The sequence below is a fragment of the Boleophthalmus pectinirostris genome, unplaced genomic scaffold (genome assembly GCF_026225935.1).
Source record: "Boleophthalmus pectinirostris isolate CB_2022bp ecotype Guang Dong unplaced genomic scaffold, ASM2622593v1 HiC_scaffold_4, whole genome shotgun sequence".
Taxonomy (NCBI): Eukaryota; Metazoa; Chordata; class Actinopteri; order Gobiiformes; family Gobiidae; genus Boleophthalmus; species Boleophthalmus pectinirostris.
The window spans coordinates 33,391,560-33,417,592 of NW_026571353.1; the positions used below are offsets into that span (position 1 = coordinate 33,391,560).

The 26,033-nt window shown below is 38.1% G+C and overlaps 1 protein-coding gene across 1 annotated transcript; it reads right to left on the reverse strand.

The window, feature by feature from the left end:
* Positions 1–88: 88 nt before the first annotated feature.
* LOC110156379 (mothers against decapentaplegic homolog 4-like) lies at positions 89–24,859 on the reverse strand. The gene is given in 11 exon segments (XM_020920584.2): positions 89–2,184; positions 3,630–3,768; positions 5,388–5,556; positions 7,135–7,318; positions 8,561–8,611; positions 10,171–10,278; positions 11,525–11,788; positions 15,069–15,210; positions 15,212–15,244; positions 19,471–19,837; positions 24,635–24,859. Coding segments are annotated over 10 exon segments (1,542 nt in total). The 5' UTR covers positions 19,711–19,837; positions 24,635–24,859; the 3' UTR covers positions 89–1,972.
* Positions 24,860–26,033: the final 1,174 nt, after the last annotated feature.

Here is a 26,033-nt window from a genome sequence, read left to right on the forward strand (position 1 = left end):
GTAAAACAAAAGTGATTTTAATGTTTATGATCTTTGAGATGATGGAAAAACACACTCACAGTATAAATAAACAATAATAACAATAATGTCCATGTCAGTGTTTAATTAAAACCAGTTTCCATTCTTAGTGCCCAAAAGAAATAAGTGCTTTCCTGTACGCTGAGAGCACAGGTCAAATACAGTAGAAACCATTGCATTGCATTTAAAAGGTGCTCTGTCTAACTTTTCTGGTTGTCTCAATTATTTACTTTGCCTGAAATGTTCCCCAGTGTAGCATTAAACTAATCCAGCATCAACTTAGTCAATTAAACTAACCTGTAACAATCTGGTGGCATCGCTTTCCTCTCGTTTAAGGCCAAAGTGTGAAATATTTCAAGTAAAACAATAAGATTTCCAGACCCTGAACCAGAAAAGTTCCACAGTGCACTTCATCAAACTTCGTCAAAGCTCCACTCGATGCGCTGGGCCCAGTTATCGTTCTAATGTAACAATGTAAAATGCTTAGAAAGTAACAGATCCAGTTGTTGCATAATATCAAAGTCCATCAAACTTTATACAAACAGTTAAAATATTCCTAAATCATTCAAGAAATTAAACTCTCCCAACACTGCAGAAATAACAAGGGTTCAAAATGGCTTTAATTTCGAATATTAATCTTGTTTTGAGCAGTTTTGACGTGTCGGAAATCAAATTGCAATCAAATTTATTTAAATGGAATCAAATTTAAATCGCAATTTCAATGGACGATATTAGCAAATCGTAAAAGCTGCAATTTTGAAGAACGATAATTTACTAAACAACAAAATTTCTTGTCTTTAGGGCTGGGTATCGTTAAGAAGTTGCTGATACGATACATATTTCGATACACTGCACTTTCGATTCGATACGATATATTTCAAATTCGATACTGTTATTAATAAAAAATAAAGGCTAAATCGTGTCTGTGATACTAAAACTCTTTGTTAAACCTCTTCTTGGGCAAAGTTAATATGAAACACAAACATTGTAATCCTCAAAACAGTGAAAATGTCAAATGTGATGTATAAATAAGTTTCCTTCCGCTCAAGAAGCAACAAAACTGTAGCACTGTAACAAAATAATTTAGTAAAATATACCCAAAATACTCTTGGTGATATATCGATACTGTATCATCACATTAAACAATACGATATATTGATTTTTTGCACACCCCTACTTGTCTTGTTCTGTCTAAAAACTGCTAATTCTCTAGTTTACGTCCGTGTTCTGAAAAAAAGTCTATGCAGTTATTCGAATTTTGATCACAATCTCCAAACTCATAATCGAGTTGAAACGATTTAGCTTCACAAAGTTTATTTTGGGATATTTTATATAAATAAGTATAATTATTTTAGAACAGCTGGATATATGTTTATTTTGGATACATTTATGTTTTTCTTTGCCTTATTTCATGTTCAAGGTATTTTTTTTTAATTAATTTTACGTTTTACACATTGCAAAACTGCTCTAAGGTTCATATTTGTAGTCTATAGTTATTCTCAATTTGAAAGTTTTGGATAAATTATCAACAACTATTTTTGAGAAATGATCATTTGAATAATCGTGATTTCGGTATTGACCAAAATAATCGTGATAATGATTTTTTTCCATAATCGAGCAGCTGTATTCTGCAATGTGAGTCTGGTTTTAGTTTGTTAGTTCACATTGCATGGTTTTTATTTTGTGTTTCTGTATTTAAAATGTAAACTTCAAACAAAATCTTATTATTAAAACTCACAAAATCACAAACCTGATCGTTAAATGTTTTTTTCCAAATCGCTCAGCCCTCATGGTACTTGGTATAAAGTTTGAAAACGTATCTGGAACGATAAAATGCTCAAAACAAGATCAATATTCTGAATTCAAATCATTTTAACCCATTTAGAAAACAGTTCCAGCAGTGTAAACCCCAACAGCAGTCACTGGTTTAACGTTTTCCAGCCTGAGGCCCTGCTCAGTCTAAAGGCTGTGGGTCTGCGATGGGCATAGTGTGCAGGACCTCGTCGAGCAGCTGCAGCGCTCGGTGGAGGTGAATCTCGATCCAGCATGGCGTCTCTTTGATGCTCTGGCGAGGATAGTCCGGTCCCCAGCCTTTCACAAAACTCATCCTGAGAATACACAGTCTGCGCAGGTCGTCCACGCCGATACCGGCCGCTGCAGACAGACCTGTGGAAAAAATAACACATTTATGTTTAATTAGAAAGAGGTGGATGACTTGGAACTTCCTAACATGTTGATGATACATTAAAATACACTTGATAAACCCGTAACCAGATCCTGAATGTTTATAGAGAGCAAACATTTTCCTCCATTCTGTAATTTCAAGTGTACAATCTGATTTTTTCACCCCTATGCTCCTGTATCTCATCTTTTAATGACAGTCTGAACGAAACAGGTTCTATTTTTTCAAATGTGACCCAGGCCACTTGGATATGTGCTCCTAAAACCGATACATATCTGATCTTTTGACATGTGACTTCAGTCTCAACGGTCAGGTCACATTCATCTCACATAAACATCATCAACAAGCAGCAAACGTCATTATTCTACGCTGAAGTGAAGTGGAAACTGGAAGAAAGTGCTCACAAATGTACACAAACATTCTTCTCGTCATACAAAAATTCTGTATGAACTCTGTGTGAGTGAAGCAGAGAAGCACGTCAATCCCACCACTTCTTGGCTGCGACTCCGCACCCACACGTTCCTTTCTACGGACGTTGCTGCCACTGCCCCACAAAATATCAGGGCCAAAAACCTCGTCCTTCTCCTTCTCATTCACCTCCTTAAAACAAATAATCTGTATATGTTCCGGCTCCGGTACGACAGCAACTTTAAAATCTCTAGGTGACGTCGTTGTGTCACCAGTGCGCAAGCGGGACACTTTTGGGGCGTTTAAAGTTCACACTGGAGATCACATACAAATCGCATTTAATTGGAAATGTGAACGACTTTGTAAAAAAAAAACAAAAAAAACAGATTTCACAAAAAAATCCAAACTGAGCATTAAGCCCTGCAGTCTGAACGTAGCCATGATGAGATTTCAATGAAATCCCGATTTAAGCAGACGATAACGATTCAACTGCATGCAAGTGAGAGCCTGGTTAAAATATTAACAAATAATTTTATATGAATAACTGTATGTAATTTGTTTATTTAAGAGATTGATTGAAACAGTTTGCTGCACAAATACAAAATACTAACAATATATTTTTATAGTGCACACTCAGATTTCCATATCATATACCACCAAAAAAATCAACTTTTTGCAACTTTTTCTTATAATATTTCTCTATATTTTAATAAAGGAGCAAACCAAAAGCAAAAAAACACCTACAACTATTCATTTGTATCGGTTAGTCATGTATTTTGGTCCACTTAACTTTTGTTTTAAATGACTGAGTAACAGAACATTGATGAAGACAAACATGTAAAAGTGACAAATCTTCACAAAGTGAATCAAAGTTATGTAAAAAAACCTGAATTATAAATGACCCGTCCTGTAATATTGCCTCAGACCTTTTTTGACCGTTTTACTCTTTCACAATAAGTTTTTATACTAAGCATCTTCAAAGTTTGTTAACTATAAATCTTTTTGTAAACCTGGTTCATACTTATAGCTGGTGCGATGCCTCCCACAGACCCTGGTCCTGGGATGTTTCCGGCCACAGCAGCCGCCTGAGCTGCTGCAGCCGCCTGAGCTGTGGCCGCCTGCTGCTGCATCTGTCTGTGGCACTGACGCAGGTCAAACACCTGGAACCCAGAAGCACAGGGAGGTTATGTTAGTCAGTTTATATCAAGTGGAGATTTTTGCTCAAATAACATAATGAAAATTAAGAAACAAGAGATGACTAAACAGTAACTAAAAGTACAGATATTTTTGTCAACTAATACAAATTTAACAAAAAAGAAAAGGAAGTGAAACTAAATCCATGCACAAGGCACTCAAAGCAGTTCAAAGAACCACTCACCCATTCACACACATGTGCCACGTTTACATGAGAGCTTTATTTCCAAATAAAAATAATTTATTTCTGAATAAAAATTAATTTTGCTTTAAAAAGACCATGTAAACACTTAATTCCTAACGAAAACGATTATTCGGAATTAAACTTAATTCTGAAGTGAGTGGGTGGTTTAATTTTGAAGATGAATTAATTTATTCCTGGCCACTGGGATGGCCACAAATAATCTCCAATTGTAATTATAGCAAGCAAATAATGTTTAAGGCTATAAAAGATAATTGAACCTTTCTAGCAGGTGGAAAAGTCCTTAAGAGCCACAAAAATGACCCGTGAGAGCTCATTTTCAAAAACTCCATTTGAAATGAAGGAAGTTAATAGTAGATGTTTTTATTATTTTAAACTAATCAGAATATGCCAAAGGTTCTCTAAAAAAATTTATCAACATCTAACTGTGCCCACATGGGAAACTGAGGGTCCAAAGAAGGGCCCAAAAAGGTCACATTTGGTCTGTGATCATATTTGGGGCTCTACACCGTCCACAGGAAAACTCAGAAAAGTGTGAGGTCATTGTCAGAAATGGTCATTCTCTCAAATATTCAGGTTCAACAGTTAGTTTGTAAATATCTGCTTGGAGTAAATAGATCTTGGATCTCAAAAAAACAAAAAAAAAACAGCACCCCCTTAATAAAGATACCCAATATCTGACAACAGATTTAGAATCTATGACCCTGAATCTACAATAATACACATTTTCAGCTTCCTAGCTCTATTTTTTATGAAGTTATGGTCTCTCAAAAATGCTTAAAATTAAGGTGTCCAAAAGTGGCCATGGCTCCAAAATTTCAACGGGCCAAAAGTCAGGAACGACTGAAGGGACTGAGCTAAAAATTTAGATTCTTTCATTTGGTAATTTAAAAAAGAATTAGTTTTTTTCCCCAGCCAAATCTGAGATCATCATCTCATTGGGGACATTCCTTGAAAACGGCTGATTTCGGAATTTAAAAAAAATATGTAAACATGGCCATTCATACACAAGTGTACACAAACCCTGGAGGTAAGTATATTGCCCAGGGATGCAACAACAGCATTTATCTGTAGGAGCTTGAATTCTCTTATTCTTATTGTATTCCTAAATCACAGAGGCCCAAACCAGACTATAAACAAACTCAGTGTCCAGATAAATGTATATTTTTTTTATATTTATTTATTCTATTTTCTTTATATTTTATACCAACATGTTTTAGAAGATCCAAATTTCTAGTTGTACTAGAACACAAAGTCTTCTAAATAAAGCATGACCTTTCTTCCACAAAAATTTCAAACCTTTCTTAAATAGATACTAGACTAAAACATATCTCAGTGACTAAACAAAGACAAAAATGCAATGTCACAGAAATCAGTGCTGACCTTTATGTATGCGCTGGGGTAGATCTTGTGCACTGCGTCTCCCGGGGCTCTTCCTGCTTCTCTGTCGAGGTAATAACTCTGCACAAACACGGCGTGATCACTGAGACATCGCACCCACACGTCCCCCTCGCCCTTACACTCCAGCTGCACCCCTTTACCGATGTGCAGCCTGAGGAGAGACACAAGAACATACAATTATAAAAGATTTAGATTTAATTAGGATATACCTGGAGAGACAAGAGGGACATTTGAAACAGAAGACAGAGGTTCAGTACTGGCATGTAGCTCTACAACTGCTACCACTTGAACTAGAATATATAATAGATGTAACAATATCCTAATCTCACGGTACAATATTATCACGATTTGCATCTCACGGTATGATAATTGTTGCAATATTTTGGAGAGGCTGATATAATTGTAGATAGGACACATTTTTGCTTTTAAAATACCTTGACAAGATTTTGGTGTGAATTATTTCCATCATAATCCAAAGAAATAAAGTAAAAAACATATTTCTTCATGTTGTCTGTGCTGAAATGCATCATGGTATATGTAGTTTCCGATGTTCATAAGCTGTTGCTACAGTAAAACCATGCACTTAAAACCACTGTCACACCTTGACGATCTAGTCAGCGTTTGCCGACGTATGAAAAATTTGGCAAATACGCTGGCGTACGTCGGATAAGTTCTAGGTAAGTATTGTATAAGTTCTGAGCATGCTGAAGCACGCTGGCATACAGCAAGGTCGTCAAAAATTTTGAGCATGCTGAAAATTTCTCGACGTATGTCAGCGTATGTTTATACGTCCTGCATACGTGGGCCATAAGTTGCAGGTAAGTTATACGATCGTTGACACACGTTAATTGTAAGTTTCTCATAAGTCCAAATACGTTGAGAAAATGTCTAGCGTACCCATGATTTATGAGTAACGTGTTTTGAACCTATGTGTAACTTATATCAAACTTATCTCCAGCACTACAACAATGATGATGAATGGTCAGAAAATTTTATTTTAAAAAATTTAAGTTTTGGACCTTTGATTTTTCACACTAAGTTCAGCCCAAATACTACACATGAAATCAACACAATCTGATCCCCCCACACATCCTGGATCTTATTCTTTGCTCTTAGTTAATTTTATATGTTGTTTATATGTTTTATAGATGTATCAGATTGGGATTCGGTATCAGCAGATACTCAAAATCAAATGACTCGGACTCGGACTCTGATCAGGTGATTGGGATATTCCTGATTGGATATATTGTGACAGCCCATGATATTATTGTGAGACTTTTGAGGATACGATATCACGATATTTTGGTTATTGTTACATCCCTAAAAATAGCGTTGCAGAAAGTATCAAAAATAAGATACTAATCGATAGTAAAACTAGTATTGAAATAAGATATTCAGCAAAAAAAACAAAAACATGACTGGACTGGATAAAATTTGACCAGTTTCAACTTGGGTTTTGTCAGACAACATGATATAATAAACAAATACTATTAATATTGTCTAAAAAGAGCTTTTAAAATTATGATTTGGGTATCAAGGAGTATAATCTTTAGTACTGAAAGTAAGTTTGAAATGTTACGATTATGACCAATACATAAAAAACAGAAGTAAATAAAAGTTTTGTAGCATTTCCTCAGGTTCTAGCCAAGTTAAAACCTGCAAATCAATCAACTATCCAATAAAAGCGTTCAGCTGTTGCACAAAAACAAATAATATTTCCTCGCCGTACCGTGCTCTCTCTATGGCCTCGGTGCGGTGGACGTTGCTGAGCTGCCCTAAACAGAAGCGGTCTCCTCCAGAAGGATCCACGTACCCGTCCACGGTCACGATATGACACGAGGAGGGCACTTTGAACGTCTCTCCGACCTGGACGTCCATCTCAAAGTACGCGATGGAGCACCAGTAATCAGGGGCTAAAGACGAGAGGAAGAAGAAAAGTAAAAACAGAGGAAATGGTGGTTTTCAGTTTCTAGGACGTGATGATGACAAACCAGATTTCCCTGTTGATCACGTTGTACTTTGACATGAAATATCTAAAAGGTAAATTCACAAATGTTTAACCTGATGATTTCTGTCTTCATGTATTGCAACAAACACCTGGATTTTAACAATATTGCTGTTAGTTGCTGCTGTTTTTCTAAAATTTCTAAACTTTTCCATGACTTTTTCATGATAAAAAGTGAATTTTCCATGACTTCACGGCACCTTACACGTGTAGAATTTAGCATACTTTTTAGTTTTTATTATTATTTTATTCATGAAGTATAAAACGAAAGCTTCACAACATCAGACATACAAGAAATGAATGAAAAGGAGCAGAAAGAAAAGTAATCTTACGCTATCTGCAGATTTGGGAAGGTTACTTTTAAAATGTAATCCCCTACAGATTACAGATTACATACCTCAGAATGTAGTTTGTAACGTAATCCATTAAATTACTTAAAGTGAGTAACGTAATCTGAATACTTTGGATTACTTGGTTTGCTGTAGAGAAGTAGAGATGAGGAAATTGTAACATAAGATGTTTTGTCTGATAAAAGAAAATGAAATGCCTAATGTTTACTCAACCAAATTAAAAATATTATTGATAGAAGAGGAGAAGACACGGTCCGCACAGCATGATTTATAAAATAAGGATTTATATGCGGTTCTTAGAGGCTTTTTTAAACTGTAGCTTCCTCTCAGTTTTCACAAAGTTTGTTGCGATGTCGGACGAGAATCCACGACTGGTTCACCGCAAAAGAAAGTCCGTTTTTGAGGTCGCTGAAAGAAGAAGAGAAGGAGAAAAGGAGCGAAGACAAACAGAGGTGATTCTTGGAGATTTCTTCCAGCGATTGCGCAAATGAAGCAGACAAAGGGTCTTAAAACAGACGCGTCGGTCGCTAAATTATTTCTCAACGGTAATTCTGGACGTGCACCGGATGTAAACAAGCGTGATTTCTAGAGTAAAGAGGCGGGAGGGAGTGGTGGAGGAGGAAGGTGGTGTCACACATGCGCAACATTTGAAAAAGAAGTGTCGCTGTATTTCTCTTTCCTTAAAAAATCCTCTATATAACCTTAAAGCTATAACATCTCCATGGGACAAGCTGTTGGCAGACCCTCCTTCAGGAAAGTGCACAGTGGACCTTTAAAGTGCGACATCAAAGTGTTGTTACCTGGATGGTTGGAGATCGGAGGCTGAAAGGCGAGTTCATTATGTACTGGCCCTAGACAAAGAAAACATAGATGAGACAATTGGTTCATTTGACATAAAGCACTTGAAAATGTACTGTATTTAGCATTTTTATTTCATGTGTCTCCAGATAAGAGGGAGACATGGTTAAATCAAATATAGAGGTTACCAATACCCATTGTAATGCTGACATATTCTATGACAAAATATTGGACATTTTGGTGTTTCGGTTCTCAAGACAGTCATGTTAATTAAATCTAAAAGACCTCTCTCTGATCTGAACGGTCACTATCTAAACCCCAGCACCTGCAATCAGTGCTAGTGCAGCCTCTGCAGCCTTTTACACAAGTCGTGGTCTGTCCATACTGAGAATGAGGAAAACTTGTACGTGCCCTCAGTCTGAAGTTTTAGGCAACACAGGTTCAGTTGTGATTGTAATCCCTTTTGTAACGAGTGAAATCGGCAGCCTGGGCGTTTCAATCAATCAATCAACAACTTTATTAATCCCAAAGGGCAATTCAGTTCACACATCTCTGGTCACGCACAATATATAAATATAAATAATAAAGAAAAAGAAAGACAGACACTAGACGTTCGAACCACAGTGCATCAGGGACACAGTAACAAATTCACTTTCCATTTAAAATCCTTATGGCAGAAGGAATAAAAGATTTGGCGTAGCGGTTAGTCTTTTGCTGTGGGGTGACATAGCGCCTCCCAGAGGGCATTTTCATGAACTGTGAGTGCAGAACATGGTTAGGCTCAGTGTGGCCTTAGTCTTTTGTAAGACCCGATGTCTCCACACAGACGCCAAATCCTCCATCTGAACACCACTGATTTTGCTGCAAACTTTTACAATCTGGTTCAGACTGTTCTTGTCTTTCACAGATAATCCATAAAACCAACAGATAAAAGAAAAGGTCAGCAAACTTTCAATAAAAGAATGATAAAAATTGTTTAAAATATTAGACATTAGACGATACATTAAATGAGCTGAGCTTCTGCATCAAGTGAACCCGCTGCTGTCCTTGTTTGACGATGTGCTCAGTGTTCTTATCAAACCTTAGAGAGGAATCAAACACAGTTCCCAAGTACTTATAAGAGTCGACCATTTCTACAGCTTGCCCCATGGATGGAACTGGCTATTGGGCTGTGGACTTTTTCCCGGAAGTCTACAACCATTTCTTTGGTTTTGGCTACATTTAGGTCCAGGTGGTTATTTCTGTGTGGAGTCTGCATCTTTGCATGGATGGGTTTCCTCCGGGCGCTCCGGTTTCCCCCATCAATCCAAAACATGCTACACAGGTCTCCAGGAAGAACAGCTGATAGCTAAGGTCAATTAAATACAATCAATCAATGAACCTGCCTGGGGACAACATGTGGAAATTAGCACTGGTGCTTCAACCTGGTACAATGCATTTCTCCTTTTAGGGTTAATGTAAATTGTGCACTGTCCCTGTCTAAATATGAAGGCTACGTATGTGTTTAGCGTTGTGGCTGACGTTGCAGATTGGCAGCCTCACTTCCTTTAATCTCCTCAGTAAACTTTATCATAATCTTAACACGTCTGTTGTAAAAGTTCAAGTGTCTTACAGTAGTGTCCTGGGTGAGGCACTGGAGGGTGGTGCTGCAGATGTCCGTTTGAATGATGCGGGATGTTTGGAGGGAAGCTGGAGCTACGAGGCCAAGAGGAACCAGCTCCTGAAGTAAAACAAGGAGTTTAAAAATGTTATGAAATACTCCAATAAACAGAACCCACCTGACCACAGGAAATATGTTCAAATCTAATGTTGATTTCACTGATTGTAACAAATTGTACATCAGATAAAATGTATTTTCAAAATTCAGAAGTTGGTTGAATATTTGTGTTTGGACAACTCTAAAGAGTTCAAAAGTCAAGATTACTAAAATATTTGTGAATGAAGGAAAATGAATGTCCATATGTATAGCATGTGTATGTGTATATATTGACCCGAGATTATATCAAAGTTAAACCTGCACCCGCCCGGACCCGTTAACATTCCACCCGTTACTCACCCCTGCCCGTGATAAACCACACACGAATTAAAAGCATTCTAACTGAAGCATCCATCAGAATATGAATTGAAAAGTTACAACTTTAAGAATTACAATCGTGAAATCAAATGAAATGATTACACTTTCTTCAGTACAACTACAAATTCACAGACATGACTCAACTGTCATCACTTCACAGGAATTATTTACTGAGCAGAAGAAACATTGATCAAGATGCGAGATGCGAGATGCATACGCCACGGACTGAACGAGGACTAACCCAGGACTAACCTAGGACTGAACCAGGATTAAACCAGGACTAAACCAAGACTAACCCAGGACTAACCTAGGACTGATTCCAGGACTGAACCAGGAGGACTAAACTAGGACTAAAACAGGACTAAATCAGAACTGAACCAGGACTAAACCAAAACTGAACCAGGACTCACAGGTCGGGACAGGCGCGGAGATGCGCCCGCGTAGACCGTCGGGTAACTGTGGGCGAAAGAACCGGAGACGAGTTCCATGCTGCTCGGATGTAAGTGGAGACATCGCCCGATCGCACTTTGTAGACACTCCCTCTCTCTTAAGTCCAAGATCAGTCCTGAAGTAGTCCTGATTTAGTCCTGACCCACCCGTGTGTAATCACTACCCGCCTGTTTCAGCAACTATTTGCCCGTACCTGACCTGGTGCAGGACTCTGATGTGGAGCTGGGCAATATGACAATAAAATTATTATTATTTTCCAATTAAAGACACATAAAAAGGACTTTCATTATTAATTTTCTGAGTATAAACAACACAGCTTTTTGGTTGGGGGTCCGTCACCTGCTTGTTTCTATGGATGACTTATTAATGACTATTTATCTTTCTCCAAAGTTTGAACTCTAGTACAGTATATCTTTAAATGTATGACGACAATGACAGTTACCTCCAGAAGCAGCAGCGATGGCAGGGAAAGCGGGAGCAGCAGTGGATGTGGACGCCTCAGAGGGAGTGAGGAGGCTGGGGCTGGAGAAGGGCTCGGGCGGGGGCGCTCTGGAGGAGGAGGGCGGGTGCTGGATGGTCTGCAGACCGTGTCCTGACTCGATGGAGGGGTGACTCTGAGGACCGTCAAAATCATACTCGTCTTTTACAATCCGAGCGGAGCCAGGACCAGAGCCAACGGCGTGTCCGATGGTGAGAGACGACAAGTCTGAGGCACAGGAACGAACAGAGAACACGTGTTAACGTTAGGACTGGAGTCCGCTAGAAACATGTTCTGCCCATCGATTATTTGAATAAAAACGTGGCATGTAAAAAGCTTTTGAAACCATTATGCATCTCTGTGTATCTGACCCAAACTGCACTCGCAAGACTACACCACGGATCTATTAAAATAACTAGATAAGGTGTTGTTGACGTAGTGACACTCACTGGTACTTCAGCGAAAAAAATCCCCTGGGCTGAGAAAGGAGTTTTCTCATAGAGGCAATGTAATCACAAACTGCTCGTGTTCAGCTGACAGGGCACCTACAACTTTCAAAAATGTCAGATTTTGTGGCAATTTTTACCTATTTTTATATCATAAACTTTTTCTCAGCTCAAAATCCTTCAGTTGTCTTAAAAAACTCTTTATAATCGTTTGCTACAGCTCCGCTCTGCTCCTCTCGCTCTGATTGGTCAAATTGATCACGTGATACAGTAGACAACGCAGGAGAAAAGAGCACTACTGCACATGCTCAATCAGACCAGAGACACCGGAAGTACCTCACCGGGCTAAAGGCGAATCTGGAGTCATGCCCCATTGAGCTCAACCCATTGACTTGAATGGGCGGATATTCTGAAACCCCGGGGCTTGGGCTACACCTGCAGGGGGAGTTCATAAAAAACAACTATTCATGCAGAGAAAAAGTACTAAGTGACAGTAGCTCAGTTGGTAGAGCGTTTCTCCACTGATCCAAAGGCTGGTGGTGTGATTCTGAAGCTCTGCCCCTCCACGTCCAAACATTCCCCACAATGGAGACTTTTAAGTTTCATCTTAAAACCCACTTTTATTCTCTGGCTTTTAACACCTTGTGAGTTGTGTGCTTCTCTGTGTCTTTTATTTATGTTTAATTTATTTTATTGGTTTTATTTATTTATTGCTAATGTACCATTTTGCTCTCATTTTATTTTACTGGTTTTATTGTTTTAAGACGAGTATGATTAAATCTGAGCGTTTATTTTATCATTATATTATTATTGTTGTTATTAGTATGTTTTTGTGCAGCACTTTGGAAACTGTTTGTGAAATGTGCTATATAAATAAAGTGGACTGGATTGGATTCTAGCTTCAACAGATGAATGCTGTCGCTGTGTCCTTGGGCAAGACACTTAACCCACCTCGCGTCATGTTTGTGTACACATAGTGTATGAATGTGTGTGAATGGGTGAGTGGTTTCTTGTTGTAAAGACCCTTGAAGGTGGAAAAGCTCTTTATAAAATGTGAAGAAAACAATGTATTTATACTGTATGAAGAATTGTAAAAGTTGAATCTGCTTTTTTTTTACATATACATACCAAAGAATACTAGAAAGAAACTTCTCTCTGCTGTTGTCCCATATAAATCCTTATTTTCTAAATAAAATTATTAGTCGATTAATACAGATTTTAGTTACTCGACTAAATGGTTAAAGAACAACAGCCCTAGTTACTGTTGCTTAATATGGCATTGGCAAACTATTTCAGGCCAGGCTTGTGCCCAGATTTTCCCACTATCTCCAGGGTGCAGAGACACATGGAACTGTCCTGACACTAGGGGTGTAACCAAAATTTCATGATATTGTATCGTCAAAAGTCTCTCAGTAATATCGTGGGCCATCACAATATATCGAATCATAAGTATCTTTGCTTAAACTCATTATTATGTTGCAGCAATAGCTAAAAAAACAGAGGGAACTACATAGACCATGATCCTTTGCTCTGTTTTGGTGCAGACTACATGAAGAAATAACAGTTCTAAGCACTTTTAAGTCTTACTTCTTTGAATTAAGTTTTGTGAAAGCATTTTAAGAGGAAAAAGTAGCATATGCACAATTTTGTCTGTTTGTCTCCACAAAATATCGCAATAAATATTAGGGATGTAACAATAACCAAAATATCGTGATACCGTATCGTTAAAAGTTCCCACAATAATAGCGTGGACCATCACAATATATTGAATTACAAGTCTCTTTGCTTAAATTTAGAGTTATGGTGCAGCAAGAGCTAAAAAAAAATAAAATAAAAAAAAAGACAGGGAACTACATAGACCATGATCCTTTGCTCCATTTCAGCGCAGACTACAAGAAATAACAGTTCTAAGCACTTTTAAGTCTTAGTTCTTTGGATTAAGTCTTGTCAAGGCATTGTAAGAGGAAAAAGAATCATATTAGCCTCCACAAAATATCGCAATTAATATCGTACCGCAAGATGTATATCATGAAAATATCGTACCGTGAGATGTTGTAGAGAAAGGGAGTAATTCTGTTCTTATGTCCCGAGGTCAACTCATCCTGGTCAACTCATCCTGGTATGCAGGACAATTATAACTTGTTACTTCAAACACTGGATAACTTGGCAGTACATGAAACTGATAATCACTGGAGATAGAAACCAGGGGCAACTTTTCCTGTTTCGAAAACACATTTCGCAGCGGGAAGGCTGACTCACTGAGAGACTGCGAGTGGGGATTGGCCCTCTCCGCACGCACATCTCTCGGTTGTATGGTATATAAGGCGGGGAAGTCTCTAGCCCGAGTAGAGTCTGCTGCGGGTTGCGTACGAACGCCCAGCGAGGTTGAAGCGCACTCTACCGGGGTTGTTGGCTCTCCAGCCCAGTGTCAGCGGTAAGAGCTTTTGATTATTATGCTTTAACCTATGATGCATTGATGTGTGGAAACAACTGAAGCGGGGAATAAAAAGACACATTTATTCTAGCTCTGTTGTCGTGTCATTTATTGTGTGATCAATCACTCTCCGCGAACCACCTCAGATTTTACAAAACAGATGTATATTGTGAAAATATCGTACCGAGAGATTTGGATATTGTTACATCTTTAATCGTGAGCCTCCACACCATATCATGATCTTTCCCACGATATCGCAATAAATATCGTACAGTGAGGTTCATACGGTGACGAAATCGTGTCGTGAGACTTGGATATCGTTACATCCCTAATAAATATCGCACCGTGGGATGTATATTGTGAAAATATCATACCGTGAGATTTGGATATCATTACATCCCTACACAAAGGTCACTACAGCAAAACTTCAATTTCCCTTTAGATCAGTAAAGTATCTCTCTCCTCTCTTATCTCACATACAGTCCGTGGGTGAACTACAGATGCCCCAACAAGATATTACATCTTTCTGAATAATGATAAACTTTAAATGTCACCTATAACAAGAAGCTGAAACCCACGAATCGTCCAATCACAAAACAAAATGGTGATTCTTAAAGACGTAACTCACCGATCCCTGGAGACACCACCCTCTCGTAGTGATACGGGTTCACACACACGTTGTCACACTTCAGGTCGAAGGCAAACTGACAGTATTTCACGTGTTTCAGCTCGTTTTTGTGCAGGTCGGGCCATCGCCACAGCCGCGCGTAGAATCACATGAGGGAAACCTTTACGACCCGCCACCTGAAATGAAACCACAGAAACAATAATAGTACAATACAGTAATAATCATCATAAGAAGGAACTGGTGGTTTTCAGATTCTGTGTAATTTGTAATGTTTTTCTTATTGATTACATTGAACTTTGTCATGAAATATCCAAAAGCTAAATTCAAAAATGTTGAACCTGATCATTTCTATTAGTGACTAGATCCAAGAACTTACTCTATCACAACAAAAATCAGAACTTTAACAGTATTAATTTTAGCTGATTCCTGTATTAAATAATATTGGCTTACATAAAAATGTGCAATAGGTCACTAATAGTAACAAGACAGAAAATATTCAGTGTTGGGAAGGTTACTTTTAAAATGTATTCCCCTACAGATTACAGATTACATACCTCAAAATGTAGTTTGTTATGGAATCCAATAAGTTACTTAAGGTGAGTAATGTAATCTACTTTGGATTACTTGATATTGTTATGCTTTTTAAAACTACATGAATGTAGCAACCACATCCTGAAAATTCTTGTTTGTTCTTTTTAAATTGGCTGTTGAGCCCAAGTCTCCATGAATAGGCTTTTGTTTGCTGTAGAGAAGCAAAGACTGGGACAACTGAACATGAGATGTTTTGTCTGCGTAAAGACAATAAAAAGCCCAGTCTTTTCTTAAGCGCATTAAAAACATTATTGATAGAGAAATGCTTTCTATATGAGATCACTGCTGCCTTTAATTATGTCCACCTACTGTTTGGTGTTATATTGTTTTTTTTTGGTTTTGTTTTTGTTTTGTTTTGGTTTTTTAAACTCCCTTTCAGTACTAACATAAAGGCGCCATCCCAGTAAAAATCTGTAATATTTGATGTTTTTTACTCAAAATGATATGGAATCAGATTATTAACAAACAGCGTGGTGCACAAGAGGAGACACGACCTGCGCAGCATGGTTGTTTAGTTTTGCTAAATCCTGTTTTAGACCTATTTTTAGACCTGGTTTAGTCCTGGGTTAGACCTGTTTTTAGACCTGTTTTTAGACCTGATTTACACCTGGGGTAGACCTGGTTTAGACCCGTTTAGTCTTGGTTTAGACCTGATTTAGTCCTCATTTAGACCTGGTTTTAGACCTGGGTTAGACCTGGTTTTAGTCCTGGTTTTAGTCCTGGTTTTAGTCCTGGTTTTAGTCCTGGTTTTAGTCCTGGTTTTAGTCCTGGTTTTAGTCCTAGTTTAGTCCTGGTTTAGTCCCGTTTTTAGACTTGGTTTAGTCCTGGTTTAGCCCTGGTGTTAGTTGTGGTTGTAGAGGCACACAGGAGGAAGCGCGGTCTACGCAGCGTACGTGAGAAAACACAGTCCACAAATGGCGTACGCAAGGCCGGCGGTGTCCGAACTGTAACCGAATACAGTTACTCATAATTTGTATTCCGATTACATAATGCCGGTAAATGTAATCCGTTATTCCCCAAACACTGAATATATTTCTGTATTTGGATTCTTGCATTAAGAATAATCAGATAATCAGAGTCTGCTTTGGAAATTCATCAGAAATACGCTAAAATGTCTGTAAATACTGTGGTTAAACTGCACTCAAAATCTGTTTATTATCACATTTTTGGAATAAGAAGAGAGATTAAGACAGACATGTAAACATTATAATCTGATTTCTTTCTAATGATGGGCCCTTTGATCAGTCACATGACATTTAAAAAAGGTCCATAATCAGATAATAATGAGACTTTGATGTGCATGGGACTGCAGCCACCGTCTTTGTAGAAGTTCAAGAATTGCACAAAAACTCAATGGACTGTAAAATTCCGTCAGCCGGCCCAAGAGCGGGTGCCAATCCGCCGACCACCATCAAACACTCGCACTCCACATTCTGACTCGGCTCCTAAGTGCTCCTGAGGACACCACAACAGTCACTACCACAACCACTTCTGCCCCACTACAGGACCTGGTATTCTGGTATGGACTTAAACTTAGCCCACACACTCGCTCGGATTACAATATGATGGTGTTGTCCACAGTACTAAATTCAAACTCTATCTCAACTTAAAAGAATATACTCGATGCCCAATATAATGGTTTGACGCCCAAATGATCATTTTAAAGGCTTTTATTTAGACAAGATCTTACACTATTTCAAATAATCTGATTTTTGATACTTTTGACAAACCTACAATCTGATAACAAAATAGCTGTATTTCTGAATAATTTAAGTAGCAAAAATAGCAAATGCTTATCTTACGAGATCAAATACGATGTGTGCATTTTAAAGATGACGTCCTATGGCATTTAAGCAAATTACTTTTTTTTTTTATATACTGAGGAGTTGTCGGTCAAGGGCGTAGGTTTGCACAGGGACGGTGGGGACATGTCGCAACCAATATTTGGGGAAGACAAAATAGTCTCTACCAATATTTGCCATTTTATTTTAATCAAAAATATAAACGTATTTTGATATTTTTTCCAAACTCAATAGTATTAATTTAACATGTTTTAGTTCACATTCTGTTTATTAGACGTTCTGAGATGTATTCAGTGATGTGACCCTGCGCTGTTTCATTGGCTGTAACAGAGTGATGTCATTAGTGGAGCCAGGAGCCTAAACTGGGGAAGCGGCAGGACAGGGCCGCACCTGAAGATGGCGACTTGAGCAGACGTGAGTGAAGACGCTGCACCAAACTCTGAAAAACTTTTCAAAAGGAACTTACTTGGCTTCATCTTCATTTAAACTTGTCTTATAATGAGTCGCCGCAGAAAAAGAGCGACTATCAGCACAAGTGCACCTCCCAAACAGAGCCCTACTCGTGCTCTGTGAACAGCCAGATTCTACTGACAATATTCATTCCATGGAAAAATATTTGGACATGACCTCACAAATATCTCATCATCAACAAGCAAAAGGGAAATCTGCTACAAACTTCTACATCTCTGTTCTCCACTAAAGAATCATCTTAGAAGGACAATGGACACAAACTGTACATTTTGTGAACTGAAAAATGAAACCACCTCTCACTTATTTTGGACCTGCCCAGACTCTGTGTGTTTTTGGAGAGAATTCATAAAACATATGGGGGTGGTTAGCTGATATGATGATGTCCCCACCAAAGCTGAGACCAAACCTACGCCCTTGTTGTTAGTTTAACTCTTTAATTCTTGACTTCGAACTTCAAATGAACTGTCTGAAATAAACTAAAGTCTAGTAAGTGTACAGTGAGTGTGTTGTATGTATAGTGAGTGTTCTGGTGTTATGTAATTTTGTGTGATTGTTGCTGTACTTTTCCTTGTCCCGTAGATGATTTCACATCAACCTGCCGAGGGACTGAAGATGGAAATTAGCCACGCTGGCTATAATCTTGTGTGTAGTGGGTGTGGTACGCGGGGGTAAACCGTACACCCACTTCTCCCGACGTCAGATATAAAAAAATAACAAATATAAAATAACTATGATATCATGATATCTGCAGTACTGTTCTATAGCGACATGAGGGACCAGGACTGAACCAGGACTGAACCAGGGCTGAACCAGGGCTGAACCAGGGCTGAACCAGGGCTGAACCAGGACTGAACCAGGACTGAACCAGGACTGAACCAGGACTGAACCAGGACTGAACCAGGACTGAACGCTGAACCAGGACTAAACCAGGTCTAAACCAGAAATGAACCATGAGTGAGTGTTAGGAGTGCGCCCGCGTAGACTGTCTGGTGACCGCAGGCAAAAGGACCGGCACAGAGCTCCACACCCCAAGGGGCAAAGAGCAGCCGTCGACCATTCAGCATTTGCGGACATTCTGCTCAGGGTTCTCTCTCTTGCTGTCAAGTCCAAATTGGTCCTGGTTTAGACCTGTCTTAGTCCTGTTTTAGTCCTGGCTTAATCCTGGTTTAGTCCTGGTTTAGTCCTGGCTTAGTCCTGGGTCAGTCCTGGGTCAGTCCTGGGTCAGACCTGGGTCAGACCTGGGTCAGACCTGGTTCAGACCTGGTTCATTTCTGTTTTAGTCCTGGTTTAGTCCCGGCTTAGTCCTGGTTCATGTGTCCTGGCCTATGATTTATGTTCTGTAGGTGATTATGAACGGCGCTAATGTTAATACAAGATTCCGCATCATTTTTACTAAAAAAAACCCCAAAACAAAACATTAAATATTACTGATTTTTACTGGGCTGGCATCTTTAAGTTTGTACTGAAAGTGCTATCCCCTTACAAATAAATAAATAAACAAATAAATAAATGAATAAATAAATAAATAAATAAATAACCTGCAGGCGTCCGTCTAGAGTCCTCTGAATGGTCACACATTTGCTGGGATGTGCTCCGTTGGTGGTTATCGCCGTGATCAGTGAATCCAGCTCGTCCTTCTTCTCCTTCAGCTTCTTCACCAGACTCTCTATGGCGCGTTTAGCAAAAGTCTCGCTCTCGCCGCCCTGTCTGTGGCACATGAGACTGTGCACGATGCTCAGGCACGCGTCATTGCTCGTGGGTGTGCCGGGAATGGACATCCTCTCTGCTCCTCTCTTCACCGCACCACAGTTAATACAGTTTTACTCAAGGGGAGAAACGTCAAAGATGCCCCAGCCTTCCATGCTCAGGTGAAACACGTCTTCACTTACTCACAGTTTCCATAACCTGCAACGAAAGAAGAAAATTAAGAAGAATTTTAGTGGAATCGCAAATTATTCATGAAAGGGCCCCTGTTGTGCTGCTTTCTGATCGGTTATAATGTTGGAGTTGTGTTTTGTTTCATTCACACACAAATCCATCATATTTTGGGTTTGGGTTTGATTAGTTCTTCTCTCAAACAGAATACACTCTGTTCCACCTCATTTGGATAATTTTTGCCCAAAACTTGCCCATATCTACTGAATTAAAGGTTAAAAAAAAAAAAAAAAAAAGCCAGCTGCTAACAATAAAAAGTTACTCAAACATGTGCGAATGAAACAAAACACAACTCCAGGTCTGTTTTTGAGCTTGTAACAACATTATAACATGACTTAAAACTTTTGTACTCAGCAACTTTTCTGGTGGAAGTAGGGATGCTCGATTATGGAAAAAATCATTATCATGGTTGTTTTGGTCAATATTGAAATCACGATTATTCAAATTATTATTTTTTGTTACACAATTCATTTATTCAGCATTTCTGTCTCACAAAAATAAAAAATAAAAAAAGACTTTGTTATTGATAATTTACGCAAAACTTTCAAATTGAAAATAAATATAGGCTACAAATATGAATCTTAGAGCAGTTTTGCAATGTATAAAATGAAAAAAATATACTTTGAACATGAAATGAGCCATAGAAAAACATAAATGTGTCCAAAATAAACTACATATCCAGCTGTTCTACAACCTCCATGTTTAAAAAGCAAAATAATTATACTTATTTATATAAAAAATATACCAAAATAAACTTTGTTAAACTAAATAATTTCATCTCAGTTATATGAGTTTGGAGATCGTTTGACAGAAAAACCAAAATCGTGATCAAAATTCAATTAATTGCACAGACTTAGGTGGAAGGTATGACACATTAAAAGTTGAACTATGCAATTCTTCTGGTTGCGGTTACACTACTGAATGTTATCACTTTGCCTGCGTTAGGGTTGCCAGGAATGTTCCACAGTATGGCATTAAAGTTATCTATAAAATATACTATTTACACATGTTTTTCTTGCTCAAAACACATTGAAAAAGGTGTATTCTTACTTGAGGGTGGACTTGTGACTAGGGATGGGCATGATTAATCAATTATCAATAATTCATCATTAAGAATTTCATCGATTACGTTAACTCACTTGGGCACTCAGAAGGAGCGAGCAGACACAAACAGTCAGTCAATCTGCAAAGTACCGAAGCACAAATGCGTATTTAACGATGACTTGTACAAGAAATTCCAGGCTTTCTGTTGCGTTCGGGACAAGTGTGAGTCCATGTGCACAGTGTATAAAGCAGCAGATATGTTTCAGTGTCCAGTGGGAAAAAAGTTTTGCCAGGTGAGAGTCGCTCAATGTCGATGACGAGTCCCTATGTCCCACCCCCCGTACGGTGCCCTGGTTTTGACAAACGCAAATATGGTCGCACTAACCTGTATTCACCTGAGTCATGTCTGTTAATCCGACAGAAATTGACCGCATCAGCGACACAAGAGCTGTAGTTTTATCTTCGCTTAGTTTATGCAAATTAGCGATGCGGTTTTAAGTTTCGTTTCTGTGAGAGTTGCGCAAAACTGAATTAAAGACATTATAATGTCAAACGGGCTGATGTGGCTCTAGAGTCGTTATGGTTTATATGTCGTAAAGTTGAATTTATTTATGCAGATTAGTAGTGCAGATAGTAATAATAATGATGATCATTTTAATATAAAAACGTTAATGATTAATCGATAATCGATCGTTAATTCTCCCGACGATCAATTAAGAAAATTTCATCAAATGCCCATCCCTACTTGTGACATTACCTGCTTGTCTAGAAAAGTTGAATGCCAGACTAGCAAAGCAATAATTCATTCATTCATTCATTATAGAGACAAGCAGATGTACTGTGAACCATCTGCCAGAAAAGTTACGCAATGTACCTTTTACCTACCCATCTTGTTTTAATTAAATACAGATGTTTTAAAACATTAAGATATCTCATAAATATTTTGACAATAAGGGGGCTCACTTCTCCACAGATCTGACCTCTAACTTGGCCTAATGTTGTAGCTTCCCAGTCTCCTTGGAAATGGTTAAATTAAATGCCATACCGTGGAACATTCCAGGAAAAACAATCACATCTCCTTGCAGACAAGAAGGTGACAGATGCTTCCAACTAGAAAAGTCACACAGTGCCCCTTAACTACTAAACTAAAATGCTGTTTTAGAGAAATATTTCAGCTACAGTGCAAGTAATTATATTTAAACGTAAGTATGCGTTTCAGAAGTGCTGCTGTATCAAAACACGCATTGCATTGTGGTAGTTATATTAGGGTGATCCAACGTCCTTATTTACCCGGGACAGTCCCAGTTTTGATCCCTGTGTCCCCTGTCCCAGCGGATTTATCCAAAACCACTGATTTGTCCCATTTTTATACAAGAAATGTCCCAGATGTCCCTATTTTTGACCAATTTGATCCCTGCCAACAGTAAAGTGAAGCATAAATAGAAAAATACAGTTTGTTTGATTATGAAAAATACAGAAAAGTTGCTTAAAAATGACCAAAACGCAAAGAAAATGTGACTATAGTGGCTCACATGTTAGTCATGAATGGGCCGAGAACAATTTTCCTTAATGATAAACTCGTTTCACAATTTTATTATTACCAAACACCACAAATCAGGGTTGTACCAGTTTTTTATGTTGAAAATCTAGTCACTCTATTCAAACCAAGTCTAAATCAAGTCTAAACCAGGACTAAACCAAGTCTAAACCAGGACTAAACCAGGTCTAAACCAAGTCTAAACCAGGACTAAACCAAGTCTAAACCAGGACTAAACCAGGTCTAAACCAAGTCTAAACCAGGACTAAACCAGGTCTAAACCAAGTCTAAACCAGGACTAAACCAAGTCTAAACCAGGTCTAAGCTAGGACTAAACCAGGTCTAAACCAGGACTAAACCAGGTCTAAACTAAGACTAAACAATGACTACATCAACTCTAAACCAGGTCTAAACCAGGTCTAAACTAAGACTAAACAAGGACTACATCAACTCTAAACCAGGTCAAAACCAGGACTAAACCAGGACTAAACCAGGTCTAAACTAAGACTAAACGAGGACTACATCAACTCTAAACCAGGTCAAAACCAGGACTAAACCAGGTCTAAACTAAAAATAAACGAGGACTACATCAATTCTAAACCAGGTCAAAACCAGGACTAAACCAGGTCAAAACCAGGACTAAACCAGGTCAAAACCAGGTCTAAACTAGGACTAAACAAGGACTACATCAACTCTAAACCAGGTCAAAACAGGATTTTGACAAATTTTGACTAATCTGATTCCTGCCAACACTAAAGAAGAGCATAAGTTGTCATTTGTTTTGCCAAAATACAGAAATCCATGTTTGTGAAAGACCCTAAAGGTGTAAAATTGTGAAAATCTGGTAACAGTGAGTTATATATTACATTATTGACAGTCGATCTCTCCTTCACATGCTTGAACCCCTGCCAAACTACACTTCTGTGATCTCTGTGCAGCTCAGTTTCACAGAATATGGACAGCAAAAGCACCCGATTGTTTTGGTGTTTTAAAGGAATATAAAAGTTGACCGTGTTGATGAAAACGTGAAAAGTTTTGGGCCCTGGCTAGCTCCCTGTGCTAATTAGCGGCGCCGCTCAGACTGGCTCCGGCGCGCGTGAAGGTGACGCAAAGGAGAAGACGTACAGCGGAAGTTGCTGTCAAAATAAAATAAAACATCTTATTTCACGAAGCAGCAAACGGTGTTAGAACATTAAATTATTATGTTCTATTACGTATTTATGTACAAAATGCGTATCTAATTACATTATTGCTATGGTTTTACGTTTTGTTCAGTTCTAACAGGCATAAATAATGACATTCATACCATACTCCATACAACTGTACACAACACATCCTTATGTAACAGATAATACTCCCTACAACTGTACAACAACTCACCCTTATTTAACAGCTAACTCTATGTCCTGTCAGTCATATCATTGTTGCACTTTTTTCCCATGATCACTTGTATATAGCTGAGATTTTATATTTTATAAATCAAAATCAAATGTATATAAATGGTAATTTGATTTGAATTATTACTTTTTAATTAAAAATTAATATTATTTTTATCATTACATTATATGATATTGTTAATTAAATTTAAATACATACATAAAAATGTTGTATTTTAATAGAAACTATAAATTCAATAAAATTATTAATACAGTTTGTTATTATTATTATTATTATATACTTATTTTTTTTTACTTGTACATTTACATTTATATAATTATAAATATATATTATATTTGACACTTGTCTCTTACCATCTTTTTTGCTACGTGTTTAGAATTTATTACTACCATTTATATATTTTTTACTCTTTGTTATTATATTATATTGTGATGCGTGAGTTAGTGTCCAAATAATTTCCCTTGTGGATCAATAAAGTTCAAATCTGTGAGGTTTTCTTATTTTATTTTGAAGGGCTGCACCGGAAAGTAGTGATAACAATTACTTTTAACTAGTTGTTCGTTTCCAAAACACCAGCCGAGCTAACGAGGATTGTTGACCGTAGAAAACTCTACTTTTTTCAGCTAATGTGATAGCAGCGGTGCCTTTGCTTTGCACGAACTGTTGTTGAAGTATAGTAAAGAAAACGCATGGTTATAGCGCTCAGAAACGCACGGTGAAATTCGCAAAGAAGCCGTGAAATTGGGAATAACTTCGCTGTGTAAATACTAAATAGTAGCACACTTTACCTGGAGCTTGTCCTGTGCTGCTGTCTCATTTCCAAGTTGTTACCGTAATGTCGGGACCATGGTTAGTGCGCAAAGGCAAGTCCACACGGGGCACTTATTCACAGCACTCTCGGGGTTATCGAATCTGAAATCAGCCTCCTGTCCCGTGAAGAGAGACTTCGTAAGATCACCTAAAAGTCCCAAGCACCGACCCACACTCCAACCACTCCACTCCCTTCACTTCAGCCCCACAGTGCGCCTGCGTAAACAGCTCAGCCTCGGAATGGCACAATCAACACGCACGCGCCTTTATTTTGTAGGAATTAAGACTTTTAGACAAACTTTATTGATTCACAAGGGAAATTATTTGGAGACAGAAGCTCACACATCACAATAAAATATTACAACAAAGAGTTAAAAAAATATATATAAATGGTAATAATAAATTCTGTTACTTAAGGTTTGAGTTGCTGTACACTTGTAGGGAGTATTATCTGTTACATTAGGGTGAGTTGTTGTGCAGTTGTAGGGAGTATTATCTGTCCCTCTGTAGCCTGATGCACTGGGTGAGTTGTTATACAGTTGTAGGGAGAATTATCTGTTACATAAGGGTGAGTTATTGTAGAGTTGTAGGGAGTATTATCTGTTACATAAAGGTGAGTCATTGTACAGTTGTAGGGAGTATTCGTTACGTAAAGGTGAGTTGTTATACTGTTGTAGGGAGTATTATCTGTTACATAAGGATGAGTTGTTGTACAGTTGTAGGGAGTATTATCTGTCCCTCTATAGTCTGGTGCAGTGGATGAGTTGTTGTACAGTTGTAGGGAGTGTTATCTGTTACATAAAGGTGAGTTGTACATCTGTAGGGAGTATTATCTGATAGATAAGGGTGAGTTATACAATTGTAGGGAGTATTATCTGTTACATAAGAGTGAGTTGTTGTACAATTGTAGGGAGTATTATCTGTTACATTAGGGTGAGTTGTGCAGTTGTAGGGAGTATTATATTGCATAAGGATGAGTTGATTTACAATCGTAGGGAGTATTATCTGTTACATTAGGGTGAGTTGTTGTACAGTTGTAGGGAGTATTATCTGTTCCTCACTGTGACAAATGTCTCCATCTCACAGGCGGATCAAAACTTTTACTTCTTCTAGCGTAAGATAATTTCAGATTTCACAAACATTTTTTTTTCTTTTTTTGTAACGTAAATAACAAAAGCAAATACTGCATGATGGAGCTTCCACTTTGATCCATAGAAATATGGATTTGAAGAGTTATTTAGGCTACTGTAAAACAATACGATATGTAACTATTATATCAGAGTTTTCAGTAAAGCATAAGAATGTGTCTGGAGTCTGAGTCAGTACATCTTTGTGACCAGCAGATGGCAGTAGTTTCAAGGAAATAAGTGAAATAGC